Below are 15,142 nucleotides of genomic sequence, written 5' to 3'. Positions count from 1 at the left end.
TGCACTAACTCAAATTGAGCCTAGATTTAATTATTTGTGTAAAAATAAACAATCACATCCGTCACATTAATATTGTTTGATGTTAATAATATGTTTTTATTAAAAAAATTGTTACAAAAGTTTATTTTTTCTATTGAATATATAGATATAGTTTTATGTTTTCTTATAAAAAAATTGTTACAAAAGTTTATTTTTTCTATTGAATAAATATATATATAGTTTTATGTCATTCTATTTATTGTGTTTTATTACGACCGATATCCCGTCAACGTTTCCAATTATATATATGTGAAATGAATGGGTACGTATTCTTTAATCCTTATTTTATTTACATTGTAAAATAGTGCGATATTACATCTACATCTACGATTAATATATATTTCATTATATGGTGGAGGGGGTCGTTTAAAATTTCCTAAGCTTGAAGGGGGTCGCTATATAAAAAAGTTTAAGAAGCCCTGCTCTATACCACTAAAAAGAATGAAAGAAAAATGTTTTAAATAAGAAACTGTTGAAACGTATGAAACTTACACGAGTTATCTCACTATTATGCACATCGGTTTTTTACCCAAAAGAATTCTTTGATAACTATTAAATCATATTTCATTTCATAGTGTTAAAAACAAAAATGTTTTTTACCAACTTTTTGAAGAAAAGTACGATATTACTTTCAGTCATACGGTGAGATTTACGAGGTGAAATTGAATTTTCTTTATGTTTTGAGGTATGAGGAGTACAAAAATGCCATTCACTTAAAATGTAGTTTCCTTGTACATTTATCCTATTATTATGAACAACAAGAAAATATATTTATTTATAGGGCTATGAATACTACCCACTGGCTTGTTTAGTGGTGACCATGGCTTTCCAAATCAGCTGATTTGGAAGTTGAGAGTTCCAGCGTTCAAGTCCTAGTAAAGTCAGTTATTTTTACACGGATTTGAATACTAGATCGTGGATTCCGGTGTTCTTTGTTGGTTGGGTTTCAATTAACTACACATCTCAGGAATGATCGAACTGAGAATGTTCAAGACTACACTTCATTTACACTCATACATATCATCCTCATTCATCCTCTGAAGTATTATCTGAAAGGTAATTACCAGAGGCTAAACAGGAAAAAGAGAGGTCTATGAATACTAAATTGTAGATGCCGGTGTTCTTTGGTGGTTGGGTTTCAATTAACCCAACAGAATGGTTAACCTGAGACTGTACAAGACTACACTTCATTTACATTCATACATACCATCCTCATTCATTCTCTGAATTAATACCTTATTGTGGGGCCGAAGACTAAACAGAAAAAAAAAAGGTCTATGTATAAAATTTTTGGCTTGAAAATCTCCAAAACTACTTGATCAGTTTCATTGAAATTTAGTTATGCTGTAGTAGTGTATTTGAAGTTGTACATGTGAAAATTTGATGAAGATTGGTTGAGTAATTCTTGAGTTACATTCAATTGTCCAAAAAACTTAAAAAACTTTTGACTAAAATTTTTCAAACTACTGGATCAATTTTATTAAAGTTTAAATATGTTCTAATAATGTATGTGAAGTTGTACATGTAGAAATTTGATGACAATTGGTTTATTTGTTCTTCAGTTACACTCAATTTATAGTCCACTACGGAAATAACTTCAAATTGAGGTTATGTTGTCTTGTGTATTTTTCATGCACGCTTACGCAGTGAATCACAGTGGTGAGTAAATTTAAATTGCATGTATCCACGATGTACTCATTTTTAATTACTTCATCAAATTACAGTTATAATAATTTAATTTTCTTATTAACAGAGAACATTTTAATATTAAATAAAAAATTTATAGTTCTTAGATTTCTCATTTAATTAATTTTTTTACATATTTCTTGTGAAAAAAATTATACATAAAATATACAGAATAAAACATTGAAAGGTTAGTCTTATTGTGCAGCACTGCACAAGAATTTTTTTAATGTACTCTTCTGTATTAACACTTTAGTTCTGTTATTTAAACTCATAGCAGTTGTTTGTTTGTGGGAGGGGATTACTATAAAGAACTGCTAAACCCAGTATGAGAAATTACTTTGCGTTTTCTCAAACAAAGCAAACACAGTAAGCTGTTTGACATATATTATATAGTAATTAACAGCAGTCCTTCCAATTTCACCACCTTATTTTAATCTCTATTTTACTTTTTCACATTAATCTTGTAAATAATGTGATAAAACAAGTCTGATTAACTGTTTTATGATGAGAAACCAATTTTTCAGAAATCCTCCATACAGTAGCATCTTATTCTTGTAGGCAGAAGCTTGCTAGCTCAGGTTGAAAAGATTTTAAATTCTTATAACTCCCCAACACAACACTCCAATTTACACAAGGTGAAATGCAAATATTGTGATACTTGACTCTTCCTTCTACAATATGCACCCTAACTTAAGAAAAAATTAGAGAAATATAACAGACTACAATAGTTTCAGGCCTTCTTACCTCCTATGAACCTTGACTCCTCCTGTAAATATCCTGTAATTAAAATATTAAGAAATTTGAACCGCTATTTTTTAAAATGAAATCCATATTGGTGTCAAAGCATTCCAACCCCACTTGTCTTCCTACAACCCTCTACCTGACTACCCCCTAAATTGACAAAATTTAAATTGATATAACTTATATTTTTTATTAAAATGTTTTCGTCTTCAAAAAAAATGGTTACAAAAAACTTAATAAAATTTTAAGTATTGCAATATTAGAACCATTTTTATGGTTATTTAACTTTTCTAACTTATGTTTTTATTAGTTTTCTTAGAACACTTACTATCGCAAATGAAACTCTTACAACTTTTACTTTGTTTGGCAGACTGTAAACTATAATTGCATTAACTAAGTTCTTGTGGTGAAATAATTATATTAAGTAATTAAGGTAATTTTTTTTTTTATATAATTTTCTATAATTTTATAAACAGAAGTGATGTTCTTGAAAATTAATAATTTGTATGTACCTAATTTTTTTTCTTTATACGTTGTTATATGGATGATTTTGACATTATTTATTCATTCACACAGAACATTATTTTACAAGTGTTTTATTTATTTCCAGAAATCTGTAACCAAGACGTCACTAAATTTCTTAAGCAAGGTATAAGATCTATAGTTTTAACAGAATGTCTGATATATTTTCTTTCCTGAACAAAAATTACTCTCGTAAATTGTTAGTGTTACTCGGTTCAACATTTGCAGGAACCATTTTTGCATCACTTTGGAAACTAATGAGAGTAAAATACATTGATGTCAGTAAACAAGCTGTAATAGTTATCACAGGATGTGATTCAGGGCTTGGTTATTCTATGGCACTATATTCCTATGAAATGGGATTCCATGTTATTGCTGGAGTTTTGGATTGCAATAGTCCTGGAGCAGAATCACTAAAAACAAATAAGAGTGAAAAAGGAAATATTTCAGTCATTAAGCTGGATATTACTGTACCTAGTGATGTTGAAGAATGTATTCTTAAAATTTCAGAATACATAGACAACAATGCAGATAGTTGTAAGTAGTGTCTTCTTATACTTATAATTTATTTATGTGCTTATTTTGTTGCTTATCTGGTTAATTTTAGCTGATTTGCAGTAATTGTTGTTTTTATGACCATGTGAAGTTAAGAAATTATGTCATCTAGGTGCAGGATTTTTTTGTAAATTATAATCGTGTTTTTAGCTTATAAGAAAATGGCACTTAATTTCTTGAACAGTTTATCCCTAAAAATTGATAACTAATTGGGTAACTTAGACTCAGGCCTAAAAATAGGAATCCTATCAATTTTTTACTTTGTTGACTTTACATTATTATTTTTATTTTTAATTCAGATGTATGGGAGTAGTTTTCAACTTTTTCACAAGGTTAGAAATTAAACTTTTTGATTGTTTTAAAAAACTTTTTTTTTGTGAAATTAGCTAATATATTGTTAGTAGTATTTTTAACAAAATATTGTATCTTAAAGTTTGTCTTAGCTCACAGCTGAAATTGTGTGAAATTTGTATTACTTTTTTACTGGTTTAACAAATTAATGTGGGACATTTTTTTAAATGAGAAAGTTAATAAATAAAAAAATATAAAATTTTAGTACATTTATACTGATATGTACATATTTTTAATAAATTTCAAATGACATCAACTGGTAAGGACTAGTAAGCCACTAATAATCATCCAGTGAGATTGCAAACATTTTATTATTATTAAATGTGATAGATTTATTATATTTGACTTTTACTATTAGCATTTTATCTTATTTCAATTTTTAGAATGATGCTTCCTAAGATATTCCAGGTATTACAAAACCATCAGGTTATAAGAGATGCAATTTACTGTCTGGAATCAGACCATTGTTTCATATGGTAACATTGCATTCAAATTAATGCAGTTTATCAAAACCTTTTATTATTTTTTTTTTAGAAAATTTTAATAGTATGTTCTTTATTTGCTTCTTTTCTTCATATCTCTTAATACAAAAAAGTAATTGAGATATTCATATTGTAGGAGTGAAAATAGTGAAGACAGTGTACATGCTGTATTCAATTGCTTATAAAAACTTATCTGAGTAGAATACATAACAACACTCTACAATTCAGCAAAATTTTTAAATGACTTTTTCAAAAACATTCATAAAATTTTAATTATGTGCATTATAATATAGAATTCCACATTTTTGCTATTATTTTATACAAAATAATTGAAAAAAATTACTTTTTAATTTAAAACTGCTTCTTATTGTTGGCTAATGTTTAAGAGATTCTTAGATTTTTTGATGTTTAATAAAATATAATTTCCTTTTATAAAATCAAAATAAGACTGAAAGATTTTTAAAAAAATTTTACACAAGTAAATACACATACTACATTGTATATATACCACATGTATATACCTGCCTGCATGCACAAACACACATACACACAGAGTTGAATATGAACTTTCTATAGAGTACCCAGGAGAAGTTCCGCATCTCCTGAATTTATATATGTATATATATATATATATATATATATATCAATATATGAGAAGTTATCCCTAAAGTAAAGACCGTTTCATTGTAAAAAAAATTTATTCTGACAACTTTATAAATATTTTTTATTTCTCTTAAACTACATACCTTATACAACTTCTCTATATAATCGCCACATGAATTAAGACATTTATCATAGCGATATACCAGCTTCAAAACAGCATTTTTAAGTCCATCATCACCCGAAAATTGCTTACTGCTCAAAAGTTCTTTCAATTCCCCAAACAAATGGTAATCAGAGGAGCTAAGTCCGTACTATATGGTGGGTGATCGTAAATTTCCCATCCAAATGTTTTCAGTAAATCACCTGTCTACCCGCAACATGTGGACATGCATTATCGTGCACTAGGACGACGCCATCGGTCAGCCACTTATGTTGCCGATTTTGAATGCCCCGCCGTTACTTACATAGAGTTTTTCAGTATGCTTCTGCATTTATAGTCATTCCACGTTGCATGAAATCGATCATGCAAAAAGACTGTGGCTATCAGTTTGCGTCCAAATGGCTGTGGCTTGACCTTTGTCGATCTGGTTGGTGATTGAGGATGACGCCATTCATTTGACCTCTGTCAACGCAGTTTTCCCTCTGGCATGTAATACGAAATTCATGTTTTATCGCCGGTAACAATCAAATTAAGAAACTCATCACATTTTTCTGTGTAGCACATCAAAAATTCCAAAGCAGATCCCATTCGTATCTTTTTGTGACTATCCGTTAAGACGTACACGTGCACAAACCTTTCTGAAGCCTAAATGGTCATGAATGATGCAACCGATAACAGCTCTTGAAACATCAGGAAAAAGGAGGGTCAGATTGGAAATCGTTGAGCGACGATCTTATTAGATATCATCATTAACGCATTTCAACAAGCCCTCGGTGATTATCGAGGGCCTCCCCAAACGTTCTTCATCATGCACATTAATTTTGTTATTTTTAAACCTTGCACTCCATTTTCAGATGTTTCTTTCATTCATTACATTATCACCGTACACAGCAACTAACTGCCTATGAATTTCAGCCGGTTTAACAGTTTGATGGTTTAAAAAATATGACTCCATGTATTTCACAGTCGGCGGCAACATCGATTTTCCTATTCATTTTATAACGTAATAACTCATACGTCATCAAAGATACTACAATGCGACAACTTACAGACAATAATGCAATGTGTTCATTACTAGCTTGGCCATGAACATCACAGATTTGCCAACCTTAAGAAGAGGAATTTCCCAGTGGTTTTTACTTTAAAGATATCCTTCATGTATATCAGAGGTTCCCAAACTTATTTTTCTCATAGACCACTTTCAAAATTTTGCTGGTTCCGGTGGACCCCCTGCAGCTACATTTCTACCATATTTCCAGTCGACGGAAAATGTGAAGATTAGATCTAACTATGAAAATTTGCGTTACGGCTGAGTTCTACAAACTAACAGCTTCCGAAAAAAAGTGAGAATTGATTGATTAATTTTTGATTGACTGTGCTGTGAGTGGATGTCAAAAAAGTAAAGTTGGCCAATAAAAAAAAATGCTTCCATCCAACTTTACATTTTTGACATCTACTCACAGCACAAGAAAGCAATCAATTCTCACTTATTTTATTTAGAAAACTTCCCATTCAGAGTGGTAAAAAGCAAAAGAAAAATAGTATATTTTTTTGTTTTATTCAAATATGTAATCATTGCACTATTAATTATTATTGTTATCATATTGCAATGTAATATAATAAAATTGTCATAATATAATTAAAATTAAACATTAATAACGTAATGTAACTTCTACAATGACAATCACAAAATAGTTACAATTTTAATGGGAGGGATGTACTTGATGGATTGACAGCAAATTATCAATATTTGGCTTCAGTTTTGTTAGGAATAAGCGCAAATCTCCCCGTTCTGTGATATTGAATCTGCTCCTTTTTTTTGATAAAAGGTTTGCAACGACACTAAAACTTTTTTCGACAAGATATGACGAGGGAAACGCTATCAAAAGTTTTCTCGCAATTCCCCATAGTCCAGGATATTTTTTTGGTATTTCTGCCTGCAGCCAAAATGTTTGATACCCTCTTTTAAATTTCACCTTCAGCTCCTCATTAGTGCTAAGCTCGAGTAGCTCCTCTTGTAATATCACATTCTCCACTTCCGTTTCATCAAATGGATTTATGATCCATGGTGGTATTTCCATCGTCAGAATATCTTCAAATCTGATTTTGAAGTCATCATGCAGGGCAATTAAATGTTGAACGTATGTCTGAATATCCTCATCAAGGCATTCTACCTATGACAAGTTTGAAAACTGGGAAAATACGCGCCGACTAATATTTTGCTTCATAAATTTCAATTTTCCAAGAAAAGCTGAAATTACACCCTTTGTTTTTATTAAATTGAGACTGTCCCCTTGTAATTGTAAGTTAATGTCATTAAATTTTTTGAACAAATCTGTCAAATACGCGATGTCAGCTTTCACAGGTTTTCTTTTAAATCTGAATCTTTACCTTCCAGAAACTGATTCAAAAAGTGAGTAAAATCTTGTTAAACATGCACCTTTCGACAACCTGCGTACTTCAGTATGTAAGAGCAATCGTTGGAAGTCTTCATCATTTTCATTGCACAATTGGGCAAATAAACGCGTATTCAATGCATTGCTTCTTATCTTGTTAACAGCATTAATTACAAGTTGAAGCGATTGGTGCAATCTATCACTCAGATTTTTCGCTACTAGGTGTTGTCGGTGGATAACACAGTGAATTGCAGTTACCTCTGGTATAATTCTTTTAAGATGGCTTATAAACCCACGATATCGCCCGACCATGGCAGGAGCTCCATCTGTTGCCACCGAAATGACGTTTGTGAATGGAATTGATTTTTCGTTAAAAAATCACTCAGGACATTAAATATTGATTCACCTTTAGTGTCCGTCTCCAAAGTTTTCGCGAATAGTAGCTCTTCATGAATTTCTTCGTCCATAACAAATTGAACATATGCCAATAATAATGCTTCATTACCAGGTAAACTTGACTAGTCCAGTTGAATAGAAAAATGAGTTGTTTGCAGATAATTACACAAGAAACTTTCAATATCAGAGCTCATTTCATCAATACGTCTTTGTACTGTGTTGTTACTCAAAGGAATTCTTTTGAGTATGTCAAATGGAGATTTGTGCAGAACAGTTTTTAAAACCTCTTCAATAGCGGGTAAAATTAACTGTTCTCCAATGGTGTGCGGTTTTCCAGATTTCCCTATAAGTAATGAAATATTGTACGATGCCCGCAAGCCATCATCGTTACTTTCAGACGTTGAAGCGAACATACTGTGCACGGTAGGTCTCTTTTCATATTTTTCCTTCAATGTTTGAAAATATTTCTAATCTTTACCTATTTTATCAGGATGACACCTTCTTAGATGATCTTCGAGCTTCGATGGTTTCATAGAGTCATTGCTCAAAATTTTGCTGCACAAAAGGCATATAGGCAATCGCTTGTCTGCCTTTGATGGAAGAAATCCAAATTTTAAATAATCAACACTGTACAGTCGACATTTCTTCTTAGATTCAGCCATGTTTCGTATCAGTTACCTACCGTTAAAAAAAAAACTTTGTTTTAGTAATCTCTAGGCGGTCTTACTTAACAGGATATGACTATTTTAACAGAATAGGATTAATTAATTATTGCAATGAAATAAAGTACCAGCGGCAAACTGATTCTAATTATTAAAAGCAATAAATCGGTAAGATTCATAATAAAGTTTTATGAAAATGGCTGAACCTATTTTAATGTGATGTAAAACATTCTTTCATTAATTATATTTTGATATATTTCTGTAAATTCGATAGAAAATACTTTTAAATAACCAATATTTTGATATCACAACTCTGCGATTTTAATCATTTATTTATTACTTTGATGCACGTTACGAGTATGTAAAGACAGGTACAATTTATGAAAATATACAACGTGTTACAGAATAAGGGTACAACCGGGAAATGGTATGTTCAGGATCAGTTTTTAAGTCGATTCCAATAGTTTTTTTTTATATATCTGAAAAAAAATTTAGACCAAAAATTAATAAATCCTTAAACGGAAGAGATTTCTTTTAGGAATAAGCCTCGCCTTTTGTACCTACGTATTTTTTTTGTAATTTGTGCATTTTTTGTTTACTGACGTGTACAATAAATTGTCATAAATAAATAAACAGTAAAAAAAATAAAAGTAAGTATAAAAAAAAGCAGGTAAGTACTTACTACTTTTTCCGACACTGGCAAACGCTAACATCTATTCACTTTACTTTTCTTTTCGAAATTCCGGAAACAAATGAGTAACGTTTATCCTTGGCAATCGTATTTATATTAGTGAAGAATCAAACAAGTTCATGCAAGATTGCTAGCACACACACCACAAGTCGTATTTCGTCCCTTTGCACGTCTGAACAAGCGTTGCGGACGGCGGCGGCGGCGCTTTGCAAGTCTCAACACGTTCGTTGTACTGAATATGGAATATGCAAGTTTTTACAAGTAACAGTCGCTGAGCTTCTCAAAACATTATATGCCTAGATTGATACGCAAAGTCAAGCCAACTTTTTAGTTCTTCACTATCGAAACCAGATGAATTTTCGTGGACCCCCGCTTACGAATTGTGAACCCCCATTTTTTTTTTATGCCAACGTAGACCCCCGTCGAGTCTCCCGTGGACCCCTGGGGGTCCACCTGGACCACTTTGGGAATCAATGGTATATGTATATACGAGGGTTATTTTTTTCAAGGTCTGATCGATCACGAAATTAAAACCGCAGTGAAAATAAAAAATGTTTTATTTGTAACAAGTACTTAGATAGTTACGCTACTTCTCTACATCGTAACCACTCCGATTTAGATATTTTTCGTAGCGTTACCAACTTTCCAATACCCGTGTCATAGAACGGAGCAGCCTGTGTTTTCAGCCGTGTTTCTACGCTGGTCTGCAGCTCGATGTCTGTGCCAAAATGTTGTCCTAGCCAGCGTTTCATGTGAGCAAAAAGGTGAAAATCGGATGGAGCAAAGTCCGGGCTGTATGGTCGGTGATCAAACACTTCCCAACGAACACGTTGCAGCAACTTCTTTGTTACAGCTGCAGTGTGCGGCCGAGCATTGTCATTGAGAAAGACAATGCCTGATGACAACATTCCTCTCAGCTTATTCTGAATTGCCCTTCGTAGACGTTGAAGAGTCATGCAGTATGAGGCTACAGTAATGGTCGTGCCACGTTCCTTGAATTTTACAAACAGAACTCCATTCCGGTCCCAGAACACAGTAGCCATACACTTTCTGTTGGAGAAGGCTCGCTTGAACTTCTTTGGTTTAGTGGGAGAATGAGAATGCATCCACTGTTTGGATTGTTCTTTTGTTTCTTCAGTTTCGAAATGGACCCGTGTCTTGTCCCCTGTGACAGTTTTGTTCAAAAAATCTTCTTCATTGTGGTAGCGCTGGAGAAACGTTAGGGAGGCGTCCATTCTCATTGTTTTGTGATGGTCAGACAGCATCTTTGGAACCCATCTCGCACACAGTTTGCGGTACTGAAGTCTCACTCATAATTGTGTAGAGAGCTGACCTTGAAATTTCAGGAAACGAATCACTCAATACAGAAATTGTGAACCGACGATTTTCTCGAATTGCCTCATCCACTCGCTCAACGATATCATTGGTTGACACTCGCTCTCTTCCCTGACCGCCTGCATCATGAACATCTGCACGTCCTGCTTTAAAGTTCCTGCACCATTGTCGCAATCTGCTGTCACTCATTGAAGTTTTACCGTACACTTTACTTATTCGTCGATGAATTTCAACTGCATTACACCCCTCAGCCTGAAGAAATCGAATTACCGCACGCACTTCACACTTGGCGGGAGATGCTATTGTTGTAGACGTGTTTACGTGCTAGCTGCGTGTTCAGAACTAAACGAAGTGACGCGGCATGATTGAAGGCCATACTTGAGACGCTGCGCAACACATATGCGCAAAGGTTCATCTGATTTTTGCGCGGGTTTTTATTTCGCGACCGATCGGACCTTGAAAAAAATAACCCTCGTATGTATATATATATATATATATATATATATATATATATAAATTTTTCTTCTTTTTTTTTTAATTAACAGTTTAAAGGCTGTTATAGTTATAGTTAAATAGTGTTGGTTTGTTGGCAATGTTGATTTTTATTTGGAAGTTATGGATACTTTGAATGACATAGCATATAAATTTTTTTACACTCCTTTCATCAACATTCTTGGAACCATTTTAACTCTGCAATATGTATGGGTGTATACATTAATTAGTGTAGGTTTACAAAATGTTAGCAGATAATTTTAATAATCAATTCCCTGGTTGTAAATTAACATATTTATGAGTAATCATATTCCAAAATAAGGCTGCTTGTTTATTGTTATGTTGCTATTTGCACTGAGGTAATGAGCTACATTACTCAGCTCTGAGAGATTGGACACTTTGATAAGTGCCTCTTTCCTTGCATTTCTTTTTCATAAAAAGTTGATTATAAGATGCAAACCTTATTAATCAAGTACCTCCAAATGTTAGCTATTGAAGCTTGATCTACCATTTGTTCTTTGTAACATCTTCAATAAATCTTATTACACACACAAAAAAAAACAGAATACTCTCTCTGCCTTTGGTTCGGATTGTATGTAATATTAAATTTAATTAGAAGTTAAAAATTTAATTAATTGTTGTAATGTACTATCAAGCTCATCGTTTATCACTGCATTTATAAGTGCAGCCACTCTGGTGATTAGGTAAACTTGTACAGTGTAATTTTTTTTTAATTGAAAATGTACCTTAGATAATCATTTTTAAATGTACATTACATTTTGAAAATTTCAGATTTTCATGGTATTGTTAATAATGCTGGTGTAATGATCTTTGGTGAATTTGAATGGCTAACAGATGAGATGATTTATCACCAACTGAATGTGAACTTGTTTGGCACTATACAATTCACAAAAGCATTTTTGCCTTTACTGAGAAAGTATAAAGGTGATGTATTTACGAGTAAATTATTTTTAGTAGAGTTTTTGATTCATGTTTTGTGACATATATATATATATATATATATTTCAGAAGCTAATTATTATTATTAAAAAAAAAGAAAGGAAAACGTAAATCCAAAACCAGGAATGCAAAAGATTAAATTCACTTTTTTTTCTCTGTATTTGACATATGAAGCTTCACAAAAGACATTACTTTAACACATCACAAAAAGCACTCGCCTGAATGTTATTCTACATTTTTGTTCTAAAAGTATGAATAAGATTTTTCACTTTTAATTATAATTAAGCAAAATCCTAATTAAATACTAATATAAATTACAATGCAAGAAGTAAAAAATTATATTTTATTTATATCATAAAAATTGATGATTTGTTAAGACATTTAATTAAATATAGCATATAATACAAAAAATATTGTGAATTAAAGAAAAATTTAACAGTCATATAGTCCATTTGCATCCACCAATCTTAAAGAATATTAATAAGTCATATTTTGTAAAGAGCAAAATTAAAAAGATAATCTACCAATATCACATTCCTGGAAACCTGGTAATGAAAAATGATTATTTTTTTTATTCTTTCCTTTAATATAGCTTTTAAAGCTATAAACCAACATCTGTAACAGGAACAGGAGTTCCTGTTACCAACATCTGAACAGGAGTTTTCAGAAGCAATTTAATGCATTTCTATGAGTTTGCATACCTCTCCTGCAGTTTTCATTGAAACAGTTTTAAAACTTGCAGTGCAGTTATAAAAGGTTTTTATAATTATAATTTATATGTAAAATAATTATAATATAACGGTTTATATGCATGTTTAGAAACTCTAAGCAAAACAAAAATTTATTTTTAAAAGTATCATATTCATTCTGTTCTTTTCTGTAACCTTTTACCTCAACGTATCTACTTTATATCATCAGTTTTATTTTTTATGTATTATATTCTTAGTCTTCTACAGATACCATCGCCACACCTCTCTGATACCAAATTAATGAAATCTAGTTGTCTAAATATGTGATTCTCAAATCTTAGTTCATCTTTTAAAATGTTCTGCCATTGATTTTTCTTACCTTTAGTTTTCTTGAGTTCTACTTTTAAGTGTCAAATATTATCAAACTTCATAATTTATCATTTCCCCCACAATGCAATATTTCAATGTCCCTGATTTTTTCCATGTTAGTTTTCATTTTACCTATATATATTGTCACTGAATGGCTTCGACGGCTCGTGGCACTTGCTCTATGGTGTGCAAGTGCACACCATTTTCAAGGCCTCTATGGTGGCCCTGAAAATGGCCTCTTTTTGTCATCAAATGGCTTTGACGTTCATATTTCATAATGTTGTGGTGGCCCTGAAAAGGGCTGTTTTTGTCGTTAGCTCTGAGAAGAACTGTTGGGTTTGGAAGCTGGTCTCCGGTGAGGTCGGGGAGTTGCAGTTCATCCATTGAAGTCCAATCGAGCTTTCCCTCAGTGGCAGTAGTGGTTCCCAGAGCCCCACAGTGTCGGGTCGGCATCGGTTGTCAATTGCCGGTGTGGCTGAGCCGGTTCTTGCCAAGCAATCCCACATTACTCAGCTCCTGCGCAGGACTTCAATCCTGAGCTGCAGGATTGAAGCCCAGCGAGCTGGAGCTGGAACAGGAAGATAGCGTCCGCATCCAGCGATTCTCTCAACTGGCCGGCCAGGCCTGCTGCTCCGGTGGGGATGTTGGCATCCACTGAGAGGTCCCACATTGAGCTGGCCAGGAACTTCTGTCTTCTTTCATCTTCTTCTTCTTCTTCTTGGTCTTCTCCAGGTGGTGGTCAATGATGAATTGAATTTTCACTCTTGTATATGCTCTTTTATTGGAGCTTGAGTGTGGTGGGGCTGCAATGCCGCTATGATGGGAGAACTGCCCGGTGGGAGTGATGCTTGTATCAGCGCATCCGTGCCTCGCTCACATTGTTGCTACCGTTATCGCCCGCCAATATTAAATTAGACATATATGTGGTAACAATATATATATAGGTAAAAATGAATTATATATATACGCACCAGTACACTTTTAACTGTACAAAAGCTCAAATTGGTTATGACAGACTGCTTTCGATATCTTCCTTAGTTCTACCATCTAATCTTACAACTTTATTGGCAAAATTCTGAAACTTGAGTACTATGTTCCCCTGTGTTAAGGTTTAATTTCTTATTATCCTTCATTCTGTCACATTTCATTATCTTTATTATTTCTTATTATTTCCTTTCTATATTCTCACTTAATTAACTTTCAAACTAAAATGTTTTGAGCAGTGAACTTATGCCATTAAATATTTTTTTCCGACATATTTAGTTCCTAAAGGAAAGTCCAGTGAATGTTATTCTCTATTTCCACTCTTTGGATTGTTAATCCAATTACAGATTTTTTCTGCAAATTCTGTTTTGAGCCAGCCTCTGTGGCACAAGTGGTAGCATCTCAGTCTTTCATCTGGAGAACCCGGATTCAAATCCGGGTCAGGCATGGCATTTCACACACATTACAAATCATTCATCGCATCCTCTGAAACAGTACCTTACAGTGATCCTGGAGGTTACACACAAAGAAATCTGTTTTGAAAAGCAGTGGGACAGATAACATGCTGTTCTTAAAATTTTATCTATTTTATTGTTTTCATTTTATGAGATGCCTTTCAAGATCTTTTATAGTATCTTTCAAGATATATCTTGCCAGTAGTTGACTAACCAAGTGTAGGTGAAGTGGACTGCAAGATCTGCCATTGCTAGCTGCTTTAACCATTTTTCAAGGTAGTTTTATAAGTTACTGTATTTTTTAAAAGTGTGACAAATATCAGTGAACATAACCTTGGTGGCACTGTAACATTTTGTTAATGTTATACAACATTATGATTATCTATTTATTTTTATTATGCATGGAATGAATCAGTTTTAGTGAAGTTAAACTTATACTCTCATATACTTGTGTTTGTAAGCAACATATTATAATTCAATTGCCATTGTTATATAGTGGCAAAAAATATAATAGCATAATTTATTAATTTGATTGTACTAAAAGACTTTGTACTGTTTTTAGCAAGATCTGCTA

At 32.7% G+C, this 15,142-nt stretch overlaps 1 protein-coding gene across 1 annotated transcript in view; it reads left to right on the top strand.

Moving 5' to 3' along the window:
• The window catches only part of sro (SDR family oxidoreductase shroud), a 36,715-nt gene that overhangs the window by 10,735 nt on the left and 10,838 nt on the right, over nucleotides 1-15,142 (top strand). Inside the window, exons 2-3 of the mRNA XM_075375132.1 lie at nucleotides 3,077-3,525; nucleotides 11,904-12,056. Coding sequence (XP_075231247.1) covers nucleotides 3,141-3,525; nucleotides 11,904-12,056 — 538 coding nt within the window. The 5' untranslated portion in view covers nucleotides 3,077-3,140. The remainder of the gene's footprint in view (nucleotides 1-3,076; nucleotides 3,526-11,903; nucleotides 12,057-15,142) is intronic.

This window comes from Lycorma delicatula, chromosome 1, assembly GCF_047948215.1.
Source record: "Lycorma delicatula isolate Av1 chromosome 1, ASM4794821v1, whole genome shotgun sequence".
NCBI classification, from domain to species: domain Eukaryota; kingdom Metazoa; phylum Arthropoda; class Insecta; order Hemiptera; family Fulgoridae; genus Lycorma; species Lycorma delicatula.
This window is presented reverse-complemented; position numbering and strand designations above follow the sequence as displayed.